This window comes from Anas platyrhynchos, chromosome 32 (genome assembly GCF_047663525.1).
Source record: "Anas platyrhynchos isolate ZD024472 breed Pekin duck chromosome 32, IASCAAS_PekinDuck_T2T, whole genome shotgun sequence".
Classification (NCBI taxonomy): Eukaryota; Metazoa; Chordata; class Aves; order Anseriformes; family Anatidae; genus Anas; species Anas platyrhynchos.
This window is the reverse complement of record NC_092619.1, coordinates 5,711,096-5,731,601: the sequence shown is the minus strand read 5'-3', so window position 1 is coordinate 5,731,601 and position 20,506 is coordinate 5,711,096. Positions and strand designations below refer to the sequence as shown.

The window sequence follows — 20,506 nt, the reverse complement described above, 5'->3', positions numbered from 1 at the left end:
CCCAGTACCCTCCCAGCATCCCCAAGTGATGCCCAGAGCATACCAATTCCTTCCCAGTGCCTCCCAGCACTGCCTGGAGACCACCCAGTACCCTCCCAGTGCTCCCCTGAGCCACCAGTACCCACCTAGAAGTAGCTAGAGCCCCCAGTACTCTCCCAGTGCCCCCCAGTACTGCACAGAGCCCCTCAATAACACCCCAGTGCCCCACATTGCTGTCTAGAGCCCCTCAGTGTTCTCCCAGTGCCCACCAGTAATGCCTACAGGAGGTCTCTGGGCATTACTGAAGGGCACTGGGAGAGTGCTGGGAAGCTCTGAGCGACACTGGGGGGCGCTGGAAGAGAGCTGAAGATCCGCAGGCATTACTGGGGGGGGGCACTGGGAGGGTGCTGGTGGGCTCTAAGCAACACTGGGACGCATTGGGAGGGAACTGGGGACACTCAGGACAGCGCTAGGGTCACTGGGAGGGAATTGGGGGGGTCTCCAGGCATTACTGGGGCACACTGGAACAGAATTGAGGGGGCTGAAGACAGCACTGGGGGGCACTGGGAGGGTGCTGGGGGGCTCTGAGCAATACTGGGGGGGCACAGGGAGAGTACTGAAGGTCCATAGGCATTACTCGGGGGCACTGGGAGGGTGCTGGGGGGCTCTGGGCAACACTGGGGGGCACTGGGAGGGTGCTGGGGCCTCTAAGCAATATTTGGAGGCACTGGGTGGGTTAACCACTTGCTAGACACCTCTAGATACAGGCACAGCCAGGGATTCGGAAGCTTTTAGAGGGTTCCAGGGATTCAGAAATTCTTTGAAGGTTCCAGGATGGGTCAGGAGAAAAGGGACCCATAACAGGAACTTGGAAGATTGGGTCTACTCCTGGAGAGCTGAACGTTAGGCTTGTTACAAATGAAGTCTCAACTCGATCTGAATTTAGTCATACTTATAAAATGGGTAATATTTAAAGATTTATAGTAATATTTACAAAAGGGTTTTGGGGACTGCTGCGGGGCTAACAGCAGCACAGCAGTCGAGATAGCAGTTCTGACATTCTGTAACGCCTTGACGTCAGGATCTTGGTGGTTTGAACTGTCGTGTAACGGACCGTGGGATTCGGGTCGTTACATAAAGGCTGGAGGGCTGCAAAAGAAAGAAGAGCAGAGATGAAAACCCACTCCTTGCAGAGATCCCCAGGCATCCCCTGCAGACCATGCCAGCCCCACTCGACTCTTCCCCAGGCCAGGAAGAGGCAGTTTCATCTCCCTCTTCATCCAGGTTGCGTGCTCTACAACAGGCTCCCACCTTCTGTCAGCCTTACTGCCCTTTCCCCTGACTCTTCCTCAGGGACACTCAACCCTTTCAGCGGCACTGCCCAGCTCCAGGCTGGGAGGCCATTCCCTGACACCACGGGCTACCCCGTCTCCTCTCCCTCGTTCCTATGGCTGCATTGCTCCTCCGCCCCGAAGCATTTCCCTGGAGCAGGGCAAGGCACGGGGGCCTCTGCCGCTGTCCCCCCAGCCCTAGCACACCCCCCACTGCCCTCACTCACCGCTGAGGATTTCATTCAGCTTCTCCTCGCTCTGGTCCTTGCAGTAGCGCGCAGCAAGACCTAGGCACAGAGATCCCATCAGAGCCCCACTCCCCAGCACGCTCCCAGCAGCGCAGCCCCTGGCCTGGCCAGCCAGGCTGTGCCCCCTCCTGCACCCTGGAGCAAGGGCCCAGTCGGGGGGCTCTGGGGGCAACAGGGCTGTGCCTGGGGCTGCCAAAGGCTGCCCCAAGAGGGACCCAGGGGCTGGGCTCACCAATGAATCTGACGGCCTCAAGTCGCAAGTTGGTCTGAGTGGCCTGCAGGTAGGGCTGGCTCTGCTGCAGGTATTCTTCTACTCTGCCTCTGTCCTGCTGCAGCTGGAGAGAGAGAGAACGCAGGGTCACGGGGCTTGCACACCCTCTCCAGGGTCTCCTCCAGCATCCTGGGGGCAGGGAGGGCAGAGGGGCCTGCAGAACAGCCCCCTGGGGCTCTGTGCTGGCAGGAAGGGAGCGAGGATGCGGCTGCAGGCAGCAGGCTCTGGCCGGGCATGTTTGCCCAGCTGGGGCAAACCAAGATGGGTCCTTACCAAGCACTCCCCAATCCTCCACGTCTGTTCTGTCTGGGCCAAGCGCTTGAGCTCCTTGCGTCGCAGAAACTCTGCAGCCACGGCGAGAGCTTCCCCAGAGGCCTGCGGAGCAGCAGAGGTTGGGAGGTAGCAGCACAGCCTTGGGAAGGAGACCCTCTGTCCCCTCCTCTTGGCAGGGCTGCGAGCCTTTCCCAGCGCGTTATGGGAGGCTGTGGTGGGGGGCAGCGTGCACTGGGTTCAGTGGCCAAGGCAAGGCCACGGGACAGCCACCATCGGAGGCAGCTCATGCTGCCGGCCAGAGATCCCCCAGAGCAACCCTGTGGTGTCGGCACAGCCTTGCCCACGTAACTGCTCAGCTCTGAGATCTGTACCTTTGCTACGCTCTCACTCTGGTCTCTCATGTGAAAGTAGAGTGGGAGAAGGCTCCTGTGCACTGTCCTCTTCATTTTCTTCTTCCTTTGCCGCAGCACAGCCTCCACTACGGCTTGGAAGAGGCAGATGGAGTGCTCCTGCACCTGGCTGGACGCCTGGCAGGGAGGAGGGCAGGAGGAATTTCAGCATTAGCATGGCTGATGTGAAGGGAGCTCACAGCACTGTGAGATGCTTCAGCGCTGGATCCTTCCCAGAGGAGCTGCTCAGGGGCAGCTGCAAGGCCTGGTGCCCGTGAAGGGCAACGCAATCGGTTGCCATCGCAGGCTGCCCGCCAGCCACCCCACTTTCGCCACCAGCCGCACTAGCCATGCCCAAGCAGAGCTCCGCAGTGTTATAAGTTGCCCCCTTAATTAGTTTTCAGAGAGCATTGCATTAATAATAGGAAGGAAGTTATTGAGTAAGAAACAGCAAGCAAATCATCGCTGGGCGGCCGTGGAGTCTCGGCTCCACCAACGGCGCGCACCTCACCCCCGCCAGGGTCCCTTTTTATATCTTGGCAGTTCCGGGATTACGCAGCACATCCTGGTATATTTTGCGACTGCGCACACTGTTGCTAGGGGGTCGTCTCTGTCCCTCTGGTGGTTGTGAAGATGAAGGCCATAGTCTTCCTCGGCGTTGTGGTTCAACTTCTTTTTTTTTTTTTTTTTTTTAATTTGGTCATGTTGGGCCAGCGTGAGACAGGAAGGCAGGATGTTGATACACTAGTTGAGCAACTTATCAGGAGATGGTTACATGAGCTTTGCAGCAGGGTCTTTGAACAAAAGAGGCAACTGAGATGCAGAAGGAGAGAAGGGGAGGGGGTTCTCTTTTTTGTTACATTAAGCAAAAGAACTTTCATAGTGTCTAGCCAAGCATTATACAGCTCCTTACTTCAGCAGGGAGTTTTCGCAACTCCCGCTCCTCAAACGGAACTCCTTGTTTTTATAATACAAAAGACAATGAACAGACATTTATTGTGTATTACAGTTGTGTTTTTTTATTCCCTGCTTCTTGTGAACATTTGAAGGAAAAGAGGCTGGGTAACTCTTTTCTCACACACACACACAGAGAGCAGAGCTGCAGGTAGCACGGCCTCTGCGCGCTCAGTGCTAGGCCTCGCAGTTTGTAACACACCTGGGCACTTTAAACCCCTTCTCCTCAGGCTAGAGCCTCAAGGTTTTTTAGTATTTGTGAATTCAGTTCGTCTTTATTTGAGAAAGAAACCCTGAAAATGCAAATTTCCCTTGCTTGAGCCTTCAGGAAAGCCCAAGGCCTTGCTGGCCCCAGCGGGCAGCAGGGCAGTGCCTCTGCTACAATACAGGATGGGACACCGTTTATCTCATGCTCCTCATCCCCCTCGTTTGAAATGTTTTGCCTGAGCCAAATGTCCCTGTGCATGCTGTCAGCCTGCCAGAAAGCCCTGTCCCCGAGGCATAGCGGCGAGGCCTTGCCCTGCCACCAGCCTGCCCTGCCCGACTGGTGGCAGCAGGGTTAGCGCCATTCCTGTCCTTCATTTTACAGTGATCCTCTTCTTATTTTGAAGGCAGATGTGGCTGAAGTGTGCAAATCCCTGAAGCAGTACTGTAGCTAATTTTATGGCTTCTTTAGTGCCATCCAAAACAAAAACAGCAAAACCGAACACCAAACAAGCAACTCCCCCTGATGGAGCAGTCTAAAGAAAGGATGTTAAGCAACACAGCATTAGCCTGTGCTTTTGTCAGTGTTTCCACTGCCAGGTCGTCTTCCTAAAGGAACCAAACTTTGGCATGGAAAAAAAAATAATCTTGAAACGTTTCCAAAGGGCTATGTGATGGGGTGACAATGAGAGTTAAAATGACTAACAGCGCTGCAAATTTTGGCCCAAAATCCCGTAAATGTTGCCAGGCAGCAGCAGCCAAGGTGTGAGCATTTCTCAGGAGGTGCCAACTGCCCATGGGAGCGATAAGGGCACATGCACACACATTACGTGCAAATAATTAATAGATGACCTTTAGATGCTGGGCGCTGCAGCATGAGTAATGGAGGTCAGTAATTTCTTGTCAGCAGCAGCTTTTCTTGAACGAAAGGTTTTAAGACGTGGCTCATACTGTGGTGGGGAAGAAATCTTCCTGCATTAATCACGAACTTGTCTTTTTCACGAATGTATTCTGCTGGAGGTAAGTACACCCTGCCAGACTGTCTAAAGCAACCAGAAACAGCATTTGATTTCCAGAGAAGGTGGAAATCTGAACAGAAAAGGACACAGGTTTTCTGAGGGCCTTCATTTTAGTCCCTCTCCATGAGCACGTGTAAACCCTCAAAGTCTCTTGGAGCAGGACACTGGTGGAGGAAGGCAGTCCCAGCCCATTTCTCCCAGCTGCCATGCCAAGCAGTGCAGAGGCAACAGAGAAAGGCATGAATGAGGGATTAAGCATCTAATTCCTCCCAGTAAAACACCACTGGTTCATATGGCAGGTAGGGCACTGTAACCCCCTCCAGGTCCCCTCTTCCCACCCTGCTGCTGGGACCAACGTGGGGGGAACATGGTGCTGCTACCCCTGGTCTAGAGCCAGGCTGGAGGCACTTGGCCTTCCTCTTCTCTTCTTCCTCTGCACCTCAGGACTGAGCTGCTCGGGCTCCGTTTACTGCATAGCAGCTCCCTGGAACAAGGCGTTTGAAAACATCTTCTGGCTAGACACATACCTTAGCATATTAGAAGGTATTTTTAGTACCTCTGGCAGAACGGATCAAACTCGGCTTTCAGCTCTACTAATAGAACCCTGTGGACTGTGCTGGCATCGCCTCGTATTCGTACCGAGGTAGCAGCTGAGCAAAGTTTACTAAATAGTTGTGTTTACTTCACATGAGACAAAAAAAAAACAAGTAGAGAAAAACACCAGAGGGGTTCCTGACGTACAGCAGGCTGGGGTTTTTGTGCTAGGAGCGTGGCTCGGGCTGGTAGACGCTCCGTTTGCTGAAGAAACAGCAGCACACAGCAAGGGCAAAACACGCCGAACGTTGCCGCCCGAGTTTGTGATGACTGTTTTTGCACGGGGATAAATATAACCACGACCATTTCATACAGCAAAACACTCTGTGATGAGTGCATGAGTACAGTATAAGTGGCCTTACTGATTACAGGAGCTATAAGCACGGGCTGGAAACCCTTGTTCCCCTCTGCAAGTCGGAAGCCATGGCAGCGGAGGGAGGTTTTACAGCTAAATTATTAAAAGCCGTGGCAGAGTGGTTTTTCTGGAGGGCTCCGAGTGTGAAGCTGGTGCTCTGCCACCCGACCAGCCATGCCAAGGCGGTGGGAAGCGTGCCACCACAATTACACACTCGGAAGAGGGGAAGGCTGAGCTAACTACCATATTCTTACCGTGTAGGCTGGTTAAAAAAAAAAAAAAAATGTAACATGTAATGATTCCTGCCTTATTGCAGTGTTTGGCTTCCAGATATAGCCCTGCATGGGAAGGCAGGTATGACGTTGGAGGGAGCCAAATGAGCATTTCCTGCTTGTAAGTCATGTAATGTCAGGAATCTGGCCTGCTGGAAACACCCTGCTCATCACACCCAGCAATGCCACCTCCCTCGGGCCTGGCGAGCACCGGTCCACAGCTCAGGTCCTTTGCGTGCTGATTTTCGGCGGCACGAACCCGAGCTCTGTGTGCCTCCCGCATGGGAAGCGGCTTAGCTCCCCCAGAAACTCAGGGACTTGCCAGAGGCCTTAGATAAGTAGGCAAGATTTGTTTTAGCCGCCCTCAGCATCCAAGGTATTTCCTACTGTAAGAATAAGGAAACATTGAGGATGCTTCAGCTGCCATATTTGTTTATCTTAGGTCAAACCGGGGAGATTTTCCAGAACCGCTGCTGCAGCTGTGCTTTGAGAGGCTGCCCTTCCAGCAAGTGCTCCTCTGCTGACACCATGATGACAAAAAAGCTTCGCTCAGATCTTCGCCGAGCTCCAGGGGCAAGGGCGCAGGCAGCTGCTGAGCAAAGCTGCGCGGATGCCTCCGGACACTCCCCGGGTATGCCTCATTCACCTTGACCTCGGCTGGGCCAGCACGGGGGAAGCCAGGAGGGAGAAGAAAATCACCGGCGCTTGCTCCCTCCAATTTCTGAGCAGGAAATTACCGCAGGCGGACGTGGAGATGGGTTTCACGTTGAGATTCCCCGAGCCTGCGAATCCTAAGTGCCCTAAGAGGGCAACCCCACAAAAGGTGGAGGCAGGTGCTCAGCTGCTGGGGGCTACGGCAATGACCCGGCGGGGTTTTCACACCTCCTGCCTGCTCCTTGCAGTGTCCTTCAACCCACCACCCGCGTTTGCTGGAAAGGCAAGGGGAAAAGGAGAAAACAACCTCACGGCACCGTAAAACGGGGAAATTCGGCCCAATTCATCCTAACAAGGGAAAAGCAGACCCTAGAGCTGACCGTTTTCACAGCAGATGGTTTCACAGCACGCATGAGGTCCTGGCTGGATGACGCCGAGCGGGCGAGCAGGGAAGGGCCCCACAGGCCAAAATGTTCCGACCCGGGCTCTGATCCTGGAATCTGATTCATACGAGTGCAGCCCGGTGCCTCCCAGCTGCTCTACTTAATGGTGCAGATCGGATTGCAGCCTCCCGGGTGCCTAAATTTAGCCCCCAAAACCCATATATCGATTAGTTTGACATCCTCAAGTGCCACGCACCCATTTCAGTAGGAATTACAAACGCTGGTTCGATCCAAAGGCTTGGTTTGAAGGCCTTGGCACGCTCCTCGATGCCCTCAGGGGCTCAGGCTGACAAGGGCAACACGAAACCCGGTGCCCCAACCCTGTGAGACACAGATCACCTCTGCGCCGCTGTGGGATGATTTGTTTTGAGCTGTAACAGCTCCTGGCACACCGTGCCAGCAGGGAGCTGGCCGCACGCTTGCTGCGTGCTGACTGCTCTCTCTGCTGGCCAACTGAAAAATTTTATTTCCACGAGACGGGCCTGCAGAAATGCACCAACCGAGAAAATGTGTGTCAGAAAAATAGAGCTTTTTTTTTTCCCCTAAGGTCCCAAACAGGCACGTAAAAGAGGTTGAATTGAATAAATGATATTCTTAACAAAAAGGAAGCAGCAGAGGAGAAAGAGGCAGGACAGACATGGGTCTTCTGTCCCATCCCAGCTCACTGCATCCATAGTTTGGTGGAAGTGAGAGGACCGACCCGTGGGACAGGGTGACCCCAGCGTGGATGTCAGGCTGTCAGGGCCTTGCCCTAACATTTTCAGTAGCAAATGTTGTAGTGTTGGGTTACTGGAGAATTTCCAGTGACCACCAGCACAGAGAAGCCAGGAGAGAGTGGGACTGTGAGGAACTTTTTTCTGTTTGTTCAATGCCTAATTCAGGGGTGACCGAGTCCAAAAAGCCACCGCACGGGGACTCTCAGCACATAAATACTGTAATAGGAATGGACTACAGAAAGTCAGGACTTCTCTGTGGGAAAGGACAAGCTAAAGAGTGAGTAAAGAGAAAAAGGAACGTTTCTTCATGCTGATTTTTAACTTCTACATTCTGAATAATGGTTGTCTCTGTTCTCCTTAACAGCCTTGATCCTGAAATTAGACCAAACGTGGCAAATTCTCTTATCTGAGTCTCACTAAAGGGAGCGTGCCATGGATTTCAGCCACCAGGAACCAGCTCAGGATGGTAGCTCAGTAGTTTAATCAAGGAGCAAACTCATGTCTGGAGGGATGACAACCTGATGTTCTACAGCTCAATGGCTCTGCTGAGTGACACCCAGGTGCTGGGTTTATGTGGCGAGGTTTTGGTAGTGGGGGGAGCTGCAAGGGTGGCCTCTGTTTACAACAGAGCAACACGTTTATGGTGGGATGTCAACCTCTGATCTGATTTATTAAAAAAAAAGAAGTTGACTCTTTTGTAATAAAAATAAAAGACTTTATTCAGTTCAGTGTACCCTGGGTACTGTATTTGCCCAAACGCTTATTCCATATAAAGAAATGTAAACCATTCATAAATACAATGTAAGAGCAGCAAAACAAATCAAACCACCTGCAACCTGCAGCAGAAAGAGCTTCTTTACTTCACTGTGCTTTCACGGAGCAGCTGAGATGAGTCTGTCTGCCAAACTGGCGCACAAAGTCCGATAAGGGCAGCACTGAGCCCCAGCCCACTTTGGGATTCATACTGATGAAATCATCCAAGTTCATCTTGGAATCTAAAACAAGAGCAGAGAAGTGAAATGTCAGAGTTCCCGATTCAGCTTCTGTAGCACATACAGCTACCATGAAAATCCCAAGAAAAACTGTTTGAAAGTATAACTCAGAGCAGCTCACAGCACGCTTGCTGAGCAGCAGTCCAACAGCTCTGCAGACCATACAGAGCCACCAGAACCAAATTCCATAGAAATGGAATTTGCTCCAGCTGCAAAAAGCCTGTGTAATTAGGCTCACCATTACAGATAGTGTAAGCGAGGAAGGGAAGACAACGTTTGGGAATCCCATACCCAGCAGTCCCAGCCAACACGCAGCCCCTGCAGCCCTCTTGTTTGCACCATATCTACACCGCAGCACAGCTTTGGGATTTTCTGAGCCCCAGCTCTCAGCACCTGCAAGGTCTGGCCCCTAACTTGACCTTTTCCTTGTCAGCCCCTTTGGGTACTGAACATCAAAAACTCTCTCAACCACAGTCCCACTGCTGCCACAAGTGCCAGCACAAGGCCACTTTCTACTCGACTACGTGGGGATTTAAAATAGCACAAGCCCAGCAATTTTCTGTTGGAACTCAAGAACAACCAGCAGAGGATAACAGTTCCAGCATGCAGGTAGCCTGGTAAGCTTGTTTTCCAGTCCCCAGCTTGTCTTTTCCTCTCAGATGCTTTTATTTTACAATTAATGTGATTACTCGTGTAGTTTAAGATCTGAAAGATAAACAAGTCCCTGCTTTATGTGCACTGAGCATAGCAGAAGAATAATTTAATTAAAATGTTCTGCGAATGGTGAAGAAGCCCAAGGGGGATTGTTCCAGCAGAGTCACAACCAAAGCAGCTGCTGTTAGCAACTTGGGAGCTGCTGTCACACTGTCTGTAGGAAGGGAAACAGTCTCTGACAGTCAGGAGGGTGGTGGCAGGGCATAACACAGTGCATCAGGAGTTTAATGAGAGCAAAACCTGTTGTAACAGGCAAGCAAGAAGAAGAAACAAGCTTCACCGTCCCGCGAAGAGCAGATGGTCTAAAGACCAGTCAGTAGGTGGCACTAAAGCAGTATGAGAGCCATGTAACTGCCTGTAGTGCTCTCCCATCTCCTTTGGTTCAGGAGACAGAAGTCCCCCTTTGTCATCCTTGTTATTCACGTGTCACATCTAAAGGCTGTGCACTTATGTGAGACCTTACAGCTTTAGCCAACAGCTCCGCAAAAACAGACCACCACAAAAGCCTTTTTCTGAAGCAGATAAAAAGTGGCAAAAAATAATAATGAAAAATCTCCTGTTTATTTTTAAGATTTACAACACGCTCACAGTCCTCCTCTGATGCTGTAGGTGTTACACTAGTCTGCATTTGGGCACGCACAGAGCTAAGGCTTCCTCTTTGCCCAAACTCACTTTGTTTACAGTCCGTGAGACCCACCTGGTGCATTCCGAGATCCGTGCACGTTTTCATTTCTTTTTTGATCAAGTCTGACACTTTTGCCCTGAGCAGGGACAAAACAAAAACGCCATCTGATAGTGCACAGCCTAACAGCCACGATACCTGTGGCATCTGCCAACAGGAGTTTTTGGAGTAATTCCAACCTCCAAAGAGGGTGTTGCTGTAACAATATGTGGATGATCTGTTATTGTTAGGACAGGAGAAAGCAGCTGTGAAGGAAGGCACTAACAAGCTATTTGAATTTCTGGGAAAACAGGGCTTGAAAGGATTGGAAAATAAATTAAAATTCATAGAAAAAGAGAAGCCAAATATTTAGGGCATCTAGTGGCTGAGGGGGAATGAAGAATAAATCCAGAGAGGATTCAGTGAGGAAACAGGGGAGGTGATCAGGCATCGGGTAATAGCGAATAAAAGGTTATGGTTTGTTTACTGAAATGCGCTCCTGATTGACAGGCCGCATGCCATTGCACTCGCAAATAAAATAACTTCACAGAAGATCCTGTCTGAAGAAAATTATTTGAGGTGTTTCTCACAACAGTTTTATTTTCAAATGGGAATCAGGTTATAGCACGCATGAGCTGCTTAGATCTGTATCAGTCCTTCTTTCCTTCCGCTAGGATCCTGCCATTACCTTGTGGAGAAGGTACAGAAGGGAACTGCAGCCACCTGCCTGCCCTGTCTAGCAACTGCCCCTTTACAGAAACACATCACACACGGCACCCACACAGTTCCTCAGCTGCCCTATCTGCATTCTTCAGAAATAAACCCCCAGAATTCATGGCTTCTAGGGATTTCAGTAGTAATAAAAAGAACAAAAAGCCTTTACACATCCATTCTGCCTGTGTGCTGCCAAACACCTGGGGAGAACTGAAAATCAAAGCGAGGCTTTTCAGCGTTAGGAGCTGGTGCTACCAGTTGTATCGAAGCAGTAAGACCTGAGTAACTGCAGGGTGCAAGCTGGATTTTACACAGGCTTGCAGCAAGGAGGGCTGATCTCATCGGGACTTAAACCATGCAGAATCAAACCTCATTCATTTGTAGGAGGAAGACTTCAAAGAAAACCCCAGGCTGGGCTAGCCAGCTCCAGAATGGTGAATCCACACCTCAAAACAGATCTTGTTTAGTTTTATTTAAAAAAGCAGGATGAGCACCCGCAGCAGAGGAACAGAGGCCAGAGCACTGCCAACACAAGACTTATTCCAACACAAGAATTATTCCTTTTGAGTTAGTATTAGGAAAAAAAAATGCTTCACTGGTTCCTGATAGTTTATTGGTTGAATTCCAACAGGAATTTCACAGTCCTTTAACACTTCCTGGTAAACTTCATAAAAAGGCATCACTGGTCCCAGTGCCTTGTCCCAGCACCACAGTGGGTATTTACATTACCCTATTTGGCCTACATTTGACTTAAATGCTACAGAATTTCCTTGCCCAAAGTGCTCTATTTGGGCTCAGCAGCTGCTCTGCCCTGAAGAGGCAATATTTCAGTATCAAGAACAAAACCTCCCATCTTTTTAAGTTTACTAAAAGCTTTAAAACCCCACTGGATAAGAGAAGCAGGGTGTGTTGAGTGTAACTAACATCCTTTAAGACGCAGCAGCACCAGAGCGCTGATTTTCTTTAAATACCCTAAGTTCACAAGCTCATTTCTTTTTAACAGTACAATGCTCACATACATTAAAAAAAATATGTATTTATGCTATTTTTTTCAGTCTTCAAGCATTTGTTTAGCATCAAAGACAGACCAAATAGATGTAATATGAGTCCTTGTAACTGATAAGCTTTTGTAGTCATCTTCTCAAGAGCTTATGACTCTGGCTTCTCTAAATGACAGCAATATAACCTCAAGGAGTAATGTAATGCTCTGATCTCACAAATAAATTGGCACTAAAGCCATATACGTGATCAATTCCGCCACCTGTTAAATTACAGTCACCTCTAACACCAGCAGCGAGCAATTTAATCTTCCACAAACACAAATTAGCATGGAAAAGAGAGTACTCTAAGTGGGGAGGTGTTGAGGGATTTCTTGAAACAGCAAAAATCCCATGGCTTGCTGTAGCTGAGCAAACCAAGCTACCAGGGCAACTATGAGAAGTTCCCATGACAGTGTTCCCACATCGCCCAATTGAGGAACTCAGAAAAATATTGTTACCAGTAGCTGGCTTCAAGGACAAGGTTTATGTGACTGCTAATCACAAGGGGGTTGTTTTCTTGCAGGTGGGGTTGTTTTCTTGCAGTTGTTTGTCTGAGTGCTTTTGACCAATAATCTTGTGTGAAACACTGTCCACCCCTGTTAAGTTCTCTATAAAAGTTAGGCTATTCGGGCAATAAAATGGAGCATGATCTGACTCTACTGTGTGTCTGTCGTGCTTTCGGCCGTGCTTCCTGCAACATATGGCGCCCGAACAGGCTGAGACCTGAACAGGGCCTGAACAGGACATCGCAGCGGGAGACCTGAACAGGACCTGAACAGGCATCGCACAGGAGCAGGACATTGCAGCACCGGAGCAGACATCGCAGCCGAGCACGGACATCGCAGCGGCGCCGGGGCAAACATCGCAGCGCAGCGGGACACCAGCGGCGCCGGCACATCCGAACGCAGGTAGACCAGGAGACCAGCGGCGTCGGGACCAGCGGCGCCGGGACATCGGCGCGGCGCCGGGACCAGTGCCGCCGGGGACCAGCGCCGGAGTCACAGCGCCGAGACTGAGACATCGGAGCGGCGCGGGACATCGGAGCGCCGTCGGGACTTCGGAGCGCCCATCCGACCGGCGCTTGAGCAGACCGGACACCGGCCCGGAAACACGGTACACAGGCCTCACGGTGAGACGCGGTACTCCCGCTGAGAGACGCGTGAAAACGGTGGGAAACGGGGTTTTTGCGGCGGGACGTGGAATTGCGGAGGGCCGCGGGTAAACGGAGTCGCGGCGGGACGTGGAATTGCGGAGGGCCGCGGGAAAAAGAGTTGCGGCGAGACGTGGAATTGCGGAGGGCCGCGGGAAACGGAGTTGCGGCGAGACGTGGAATTGCGGAGGGCCGCGGGGAATAGAGTTGCGGCGGGACGTGGAATTGCGGAGGGCCGCGGGAAACGGAGTTGCGGCGGGACGTGGAATTGCGGAGGGCCGCGGGAAATTGACGTGATCACGGTGCGATGCGGGACATCCGAGATCGAGTTGCTATGGGAGACCAGAGGCATCAGTGGACAACGGCAGCCGACCCTCACCGTGTGGCGAGTCGGCACAGAGCAGAGGGGCGGACATCAGGACCCTGCAGCCTGTCTGACGTAACCATGGAGGCAGCAGCGGCTGTGCTGCTTCTCTTTGGCATTCTTTTTATAAGAGGTTTATCTTGCAATGCAAAAAAGACTCTTCGTCCCCAGATCGGTGTTATAACTATGTTTCTGGATAACATTCCATGGGGTTGCCTCATTCTACGGACTATTAATGACGATTTAGCTCTATTGCAGGGCAGGAGTGCAGAGACGCAGATTACACTGCCAAATGACCACCAGCAGGCTCGTTCACAAACAGCTTCTAGGATTGCAGCTGGCACTGCCTGCAGCCATATAGCAGACGTTACACTCTCTTTCCTAACTAGTAATCATGTGTCTCATCCATTTGTGGTGAATGGTCAGTGGCAAAAAGAAAAGGGGGAGAGTAAGGGGCGGCAAAGACAGAAACGGTACCAGGAGGATGCCACTGACACTACTAGCACGGGTAATAGGAGTAGTATAAGTGACATAGGTGCAGGGCGGCGGCAGGCACTGCCGCGCTGTGGGGCATTCTGCCTGCTGCTCGCCCTCACCTGCCTGTGCACTGCTGCCGACAGTGCTAGAGCAAAATGTGAAGACTGCTCAGATGGCAGTGATGAGAGTGCTTGTGTGAAGAAGACGTGTGCTGAATCTGACTTTGTGTGCAACAGTGGTCAGTGTGTGCCAAACAGATGGCAGTGTGATGGGGATCCGGACTGTGAAAATGGGTCTGATGAGATTGCTGATCTGTGTTATATGAGAACATGCCAGGTAAATGAAATCAGCTGTGGTCCTCAGTCAACCCAGTGTATCCTGGTGTCCTGGAAATGTGATGGTGAAAAAGACTGTAACAGAGATCCTGATTGCAAGGATGGAAGTGATGAAATTAACTGCCCTTCTCAGACCTGCAGGCCAGACCAGTGCAGATGTGAAGATGGGAACTGTGTCCACGGAAGAAGGCAGTGCAGTGGTGTGAGAGACTGTCTGGATGGCACTGATGAAGCAAACTGTAACGATGTTATTCAGTGCTCAGGACCTGGCAAATTCAAGTGCAGAAGTGGAGAATGCATAGATATCAACAAAGTGTGTAACCAGCAGAGAGACTGCAAGGACTGGGGTGATGAGCCCCTGAAGGAATGCAACATACATGAATGTGACTGTCCAGCTGGGTTTGAGTTTGTAGACAAGAGAAACTGTGGAGATATTGATGAATGTCAAAACCCTGGTATCTGTAGTCAAATCTGTATCAACCCGAAAGGTGGCTACAAATGTGAACGTAGCCGTGGCTATCAGGTGAATCCTGCTACAGGAACCGGGAAAGGGCCATACTGGTACAAAAACACAAATAACACCTGTGATTACAATGACGCTGCTAAGCAGGGTTTAGGGGTTTGTAGCATGGAGACAAGGGGTAACAACTACAGTGTTTGGAACAATTGTGCAGCTTTGGCCTTACCTCCTGATGTGCTTCTGATTTGTGGGGATAGGGCCTGGCAAGGTATCCCTGCAAATGCTATCAGATGTCCATGTTACTTAGATAAACTCATTGTATTTGCTCCTAGCTTGTTACAGTTGCGTGAGATCACCAGACATAAATGGGCATTGCTTGCATCGGATTGCAATGATAATGTTGAATTGTGCGGGGTTGCAGCTAGAGCGGCATTGGCAATTTCAGTGCCTGGAGTGGCATCTGCGGCCGCACGTAACAACTTAGAAAAATTGGTATGCTGGGCCAAGAGGCAAGACTATGCCACGACAGAGATACTTGAGGAGATGTTACCAGATCAAAATAGTCTGCGACATCTGCTTTTACAGGATCAAGCTGCTATTGACATCTTGCTTTTGGCTCAAAGAAATGGGTGTGAGGACTTTAAGGGAATGTACTGTTTAAACCTTTCTGATCATAATGAGTCAATTCACAAATCCATTACTTTCCTGAAAGAGCATATGAGAAAGATTCAGTATGGTATCAATCCTTTCAATCAATGGTTCACTGACTTGTTTGAAACAAGGTGTAGATGGTTGCTGGGTTTAGTCACAAGGGGATTAAGGATTTGGTTTATGGTGGTGGTATTCATCGTTGTGTGTTGTAAGTATAGCTAAAGAGTCACTTGTAAAACTGCTGTGTTGGGCTTGGTTTGCTCAAAAGAAGAAGGGGGAATTGTTGAGGGATTTCTTGAAACAGCAAAAATCCCATGGCTTGCTGTAGCTGAGCAAACCAAGCTACCAGGGCAACTATGAGAAGTTCCCATGACAGTGTTCCCACATCGCCCAATTGAGGAACTCAGAAAAATATTGTTACCAGTAGCTGGCTTCAAGGACAAGGTTTATGTGACTGCTAATCACAAGGGGGTTGTTTTCTTGCAGGTGGGGTTGTTTTCTTGCAGTTGTTTGTCTGAGTGCTTTTGACCAATAATCTTGTGTGAAACACTGTCCACCCCTGTTAAGTTCTCTATAAAAGTTAGGCTATTCGGGCAATAAAATGGAGCATGATCTGACTCTACTGTGTGTCTGTCGTGCTTTCGGCCGTGCTTCCTGCAACAGGGAGGAAGCAATTATCCATAAAGGCATTTGGCGTGGATGAACATCAATGTCCCAGGCTGTTTTACACTAACCAAAGGTCAGCCACCTGGCTTCCTATCAAGTTTGAAATCAGGTGCTTTATGCCTGATAAGACTGTGCATACATTGAAGCACACACCATTACGAGGTGCCTCAGGTGAGGAAAGGAAAAACAAAACCAAAGCCTGAGAAACTTGCACTGAGCAAAAGGCAGTGTGAACGAGATGTCCTAGACCTGACAGAGTCTCCTCCTGTTCTGACCCCAATCCCAGAGCTACCCAGCCAGCGATCCTCCACCTTGGGTGGGCGCAGGGTAAGCAGTCACTGTCCCCTGCAACACCCAGGTGACTGCCCAGACAAGAGCACATCACCACAGGTGCACTCAGAGCCTTCCAGGTGGCTGGCAACAGGACAAGAAGCGAAGCACTCGAGTGGGAACACAGGAAACTCTGGTTGCATACTGGAATTGTATTGAATTCATGCCTGGGATCAAATATTGGAACACTGTGCCCAGAGAGGTGGTGCAATGGCCGTCCCTGGAGTTGTTCCAGGCTAGACCAGACAGAGTCTTAAAGCCCCTCAGTCTAATTGCACCGGCTTTGAGCAGGGTCTGGACTGGATGACCTGGGCATGCTCCTCCCAGCCTGGCAAGGTACAGGCTAAGGAATGAAGTACGGCAGCAATCAAAGTCTCTGCATCTTTAGCTACCTACCAACATCCCAAGGATGACCTGGAGGCTGGCTGAGACAGGTGTTTCATAGCCTGGAATTTCTAAAAATGCTTCACAAGGCTGTACCTGTGCTCCCGCCCCCACTCGTAACTCATTTATACCCAAGTGAAACGCCAAACTTTCTTAGAAAGCAACACAAAAACTGTGAATTAACTTGCCTGTAGCTTAAAACCACAATAAACTCGGCTCTAGACACAAGACATGTTCCTTTGACCCCACCTTCTCTAACAGAAATATATGGTAGCATTGTATTATTAAAAAAGCAGCAAAACCAAACGTGCACAGCATCAACAAACTCCACCAAAACAAAACTTCACCACACTTCTCTCCATCTGGGAAGAAAAGGAGAGAATAAGCACATGGCAAACATTAGCCAGCTTGGCAAACACGTGGTTCGAGTAAGCTGAAATGCCGTGTGATAAAAAAAAGTGGGGTAATCACCGTGTTAAAAATTCCCTTTCCAACCCTAGGCAGGTTGCTTGGCCTCTGTTTCAACTCCCCACTGCAACATTTCATACCTCTTACTCTCTGCTCAGTTTCTGAAGACCAGCAGTTCGTGTTTGATAACAGCAGTGGCAGCTGCCAGGAAGCACGCTACACTTTACATGTTCGGAAAAGGCAAGCACTGCAGAGCCCCATTTTGTCCCCATACACTGTGCTGGCTGGATACGCTTCCAAAGCACATGTCCAAAAGCACATTTATTTATTGCACCCACCTCTGACTGAATCATTCAACTCTGTTAAAAGGAAAAAGGAGTCCTGCCAGCTCACCTGCTGTTTCAATGCAGGGGTACGAGGGAGGAGGTTTCTGCCATTTCCCATCTGCATCTTTCATGTGAGATCTGTCCGAAGCAAACGTCTCCAGGTACAGATCTGCTCGTATCATCCGGATTTTCCTAAACAACAATGCACAATTGTATCAAGAGATATATGTACATAACGCTGCATTAGCCACTCTGGAGAAGAGCCCTTTCTTCCTCCCAGGGAGCCTTAGCTTAGTTAAATACTCCACTCAGAAACACTGGGCTAAGCTGCTGGGCTGTTAAGAATAAACATCAGCAAGGAAGGGCTTTTGATGATTAAACAACAGCAATTAAAGAGCTTTAGAAAAATAATGCAGTGCATTGAGTTTCTTGGAGTATAACAGAAGACTTCTATCAGTATATATCCACAGAGACAACTTCAACTTGGACTTCATGAAATAAAATTCATGCTCTTCATCTTTTTTTTTTTGTCCTCACCTGTGAAATTCAGGATGAAGGCTGTCATCCAGCCTGAAGGCCTCCGTGCTGTACACGTCAAAAGGACAGGGGAATGGCAGCACTGTGTCAAGATCATAAATGAAGTTCTGCTCCCCACTGGAAACATGAAGTAGGATAACGTGGTAGTCCTGGGAAGAACGGTAATTGTCAGGAGTTAAACAGTTGTTAACCAGAAACCGGCACAGGGAGTAGAAAAAAAGCCTCCTGGAAGCTGAGGCTACAGCTTCTCTTCTTTAGAGACTGCTTTCTGATGCTCGGGTATCACGCCTGTGATGTTCCAGCACCAGGAGAGAGGTTTCCTAATGCCTGCCTCAGCCCTCGTGCCTTTTGGTAAGCCTTGCTATTCTCCCCGTTACTTGTAGCCTTCTTTGATATCAGCCTGGGCAGCTAACCTGAAGAGTACGCTAGTCCTCATACCACATCTTTGATTCCTTAACATGTAGGAAACACGGGTATGGCAGGGGGCTGCAGAAACTCCAGTTACTATTTTCAGTGTTAGTTACTTACATTCATTGCAGTTTTCCAAAAAGTAAATTGAAGATACTTGTTGTTAACTCCTATTCCTTCTCAGATCATCCCGATAACACTTGGACCTCTTTTTAAGCCAAGCCTTTTGTACAATATAAACACACTGATAATTTTCCAGAAAATGATTCTGTAAGGACAGAATTTCAGAAATTCACAGATTTTTTTTTTTAAAAAACAGAATTTCTGAAACAAATTGCCACGCAAAATTGATTTTTTCCCTCCCATACAGTATAACCATAACTACACATCTTTAAAAGGAATTCTGTAGTGGCAACTACTGAACTACATTACATTAAACGACACGCCAAAAACTCTGGAAGAGCTTACATACAAGCTGGCACCTGAAGACATGTATTGCTCACGTTTTTCCATCCCATGTCAGACCTATATGGATATTTTCACCCGTCAGCTTGTTACAAGACATCTATTTAACATCCTACAAAGCTGGCGGGCCCCAACAAAACCAGACAGTAATTTTCACAGAACTGTTGTGCACTCTTACCGATGCTAACTAAGCTTTGTCACCTGGTGGTTTTATGGGCCATCTCACTGCTATTTCCCTGTGAACAATAAAAGGGTTGCATTTAGGCTGCTGTAGAAGAATAATAAATACTAATACAGAACTACAGGACGGCTGAGGTCGGAAGGGACCTCTGGCACATACAGAGTGCTTCCTGATGCTCAGGGGGGACATAAACCTAAATTCATTCCAGCAGAGGTATCTAACACTACCCACATCTGATCCTGCAGACCTCAGCTGCAGAGGCACGCACTTAAATACTGACAAAGAAAGAACAGAGGGCCTTACCCAGACAACAGGCTCATCTCCATGCCCTGACTTCTGTTTCCAGAGCGGGACCTGAAAGTTAAGCAATTTGGCATAAACCACTCCTGACTTACAGAGATTAGTTTCGGCTTGGGTAAGTTCTTTGCTAAACTCTGCATTTCATCAGCTTGTGTCAGTGCTGCTGTCAGAAAGCTTGCTCCAGTTTTTATCTTTCAGAAACATTAAACTGGACGCTATTCTGGACCATATAATGTAATATTCCCCCTAACTTGATGGATGACAGGGAAAAATCATCCCACAGCCCTTAGGGGCACCGTGATTCCTTCTTCCCACAATCCAAGCGTGTCAGGTAAGGACATTCATAGAAACATTCAGGTTGGAAGAGACCTTTAAGATCATCTAGCCCAACCTTTAACCTTTAATTAAGATTCATCTGTTGTTTTAGGGCAACTTCTTTTAAGCTTGGAAAGAATGCCATGAACCTTTTGTTCCCCTGAGGGTATCCTTATCCTTGGGGCTTCCAGAGGAGAGAGCAGGGCTCTCTTCTGGTGCAGCAGGTCGAGCTGTTTCCTTTTACTGTTTCTCAGGTTCTGGTGTTGCCTTGATGTCTTGAGCAAATACTGCGTGGGGTCTGGAGGCCAGAAACAAATGAAATTCTTCATGCTCCCAGGTGCTGCTGCCTGCGTGCCTCTCAGCTGCTGCAGGGGGGCCTGGGGCCAAGACTCACCTACCGCAGGCTGTACTTAAAAGGCCTGGGGTAGTTAAAGCGCCTCCCACCTCCCCCCGCCTGTGGTTTACCACCCCCACGGAGCGCACAACTCACCCACTCACCATCCTCCTCTCGTTGGAGATGAAAACCGCGTAGAACTCCTCCACAGGGCGCTCCCCCCGACTCCTGATGTAGTCGCACAGCTTCCACACGTTTTCCTCACTGCAAAACACAACCGTCGACGGCACCGTTTTCTTTTCAATCCCCTTTTCACCTTCACTTCCAGCAACCCAAACCGGGCCGGGAAGGTTTCCCTGCGGGGTTTTTAGCTCCGTTTTCAACTCCCCCCCTCAGCGTGCCGCCAGCCTCCAGTCAGGCGCCGGCCGCCATTTTCAGGCGCCTCCCTTACCAGTAGCAGCCGGTGTAGGCGCAGGCGGCTCGGGGAGGCACCGCCGGCCGGTACCGGTCCTCATCCAGCTCCGCCATGCTCCGGGGGCAGACTTCCCGTGCTGGGGAACGGGGCCGGGCTCCTGAGGGAGCCGCCTGAGGG

General features: G+C 49.8%; 1 protein-coding gene across 4 annotated transcripts; it reads right to left on the bottom strand.

Annotated features, from left to right (window-relative positions):
* Positions 1-3,524: 3,524 nt before the first annotated feature.
* LOC140000407 (protein N-terminal glutamine amidohydrolase-like) lies at positions 3,525-20,500 on the bottom strand. Of its 4 annotated transcripts, none has more exons than XM_072030292.1 (6): positions 20,366-20,500; positions 20,079-20,178; positions 19,269-19,319; positions 17,912-18,060; positions 17,442-17,566; positions 3,525-6,818 (listed from the first exon to the last, which is right to left on the bottom strand). In XM_072030292.1, exons 1-6 carry the CDS (start codon positions 20,440-20,442, stop codon positions 6,766-6,768), a joined length of 555 nt encoding a protein of 184 aa, XP_071886393.1. In that variant the 5' UTR covers positions 20,443-20,500; the 3' UTR covers positions 3,525-6,765. The 4 variants fall into 4 exon arrangements, with proteins under 4 accessions (XP_071886393.1, XP_071886391.1, XP_071886392.1 ...); XM_072030290.1 differs by lacking the exon at positions 3,525-6,818 and adding an exon at positions 8,396-8,697; XM_072030293.1 differs by lacking the exon at positions 3,525-6,818 and adding an exon at positions 8,768-10,169.
* Between the last annotated feature and the right edge of the window lie 6 nt (positions 20,501-20,506).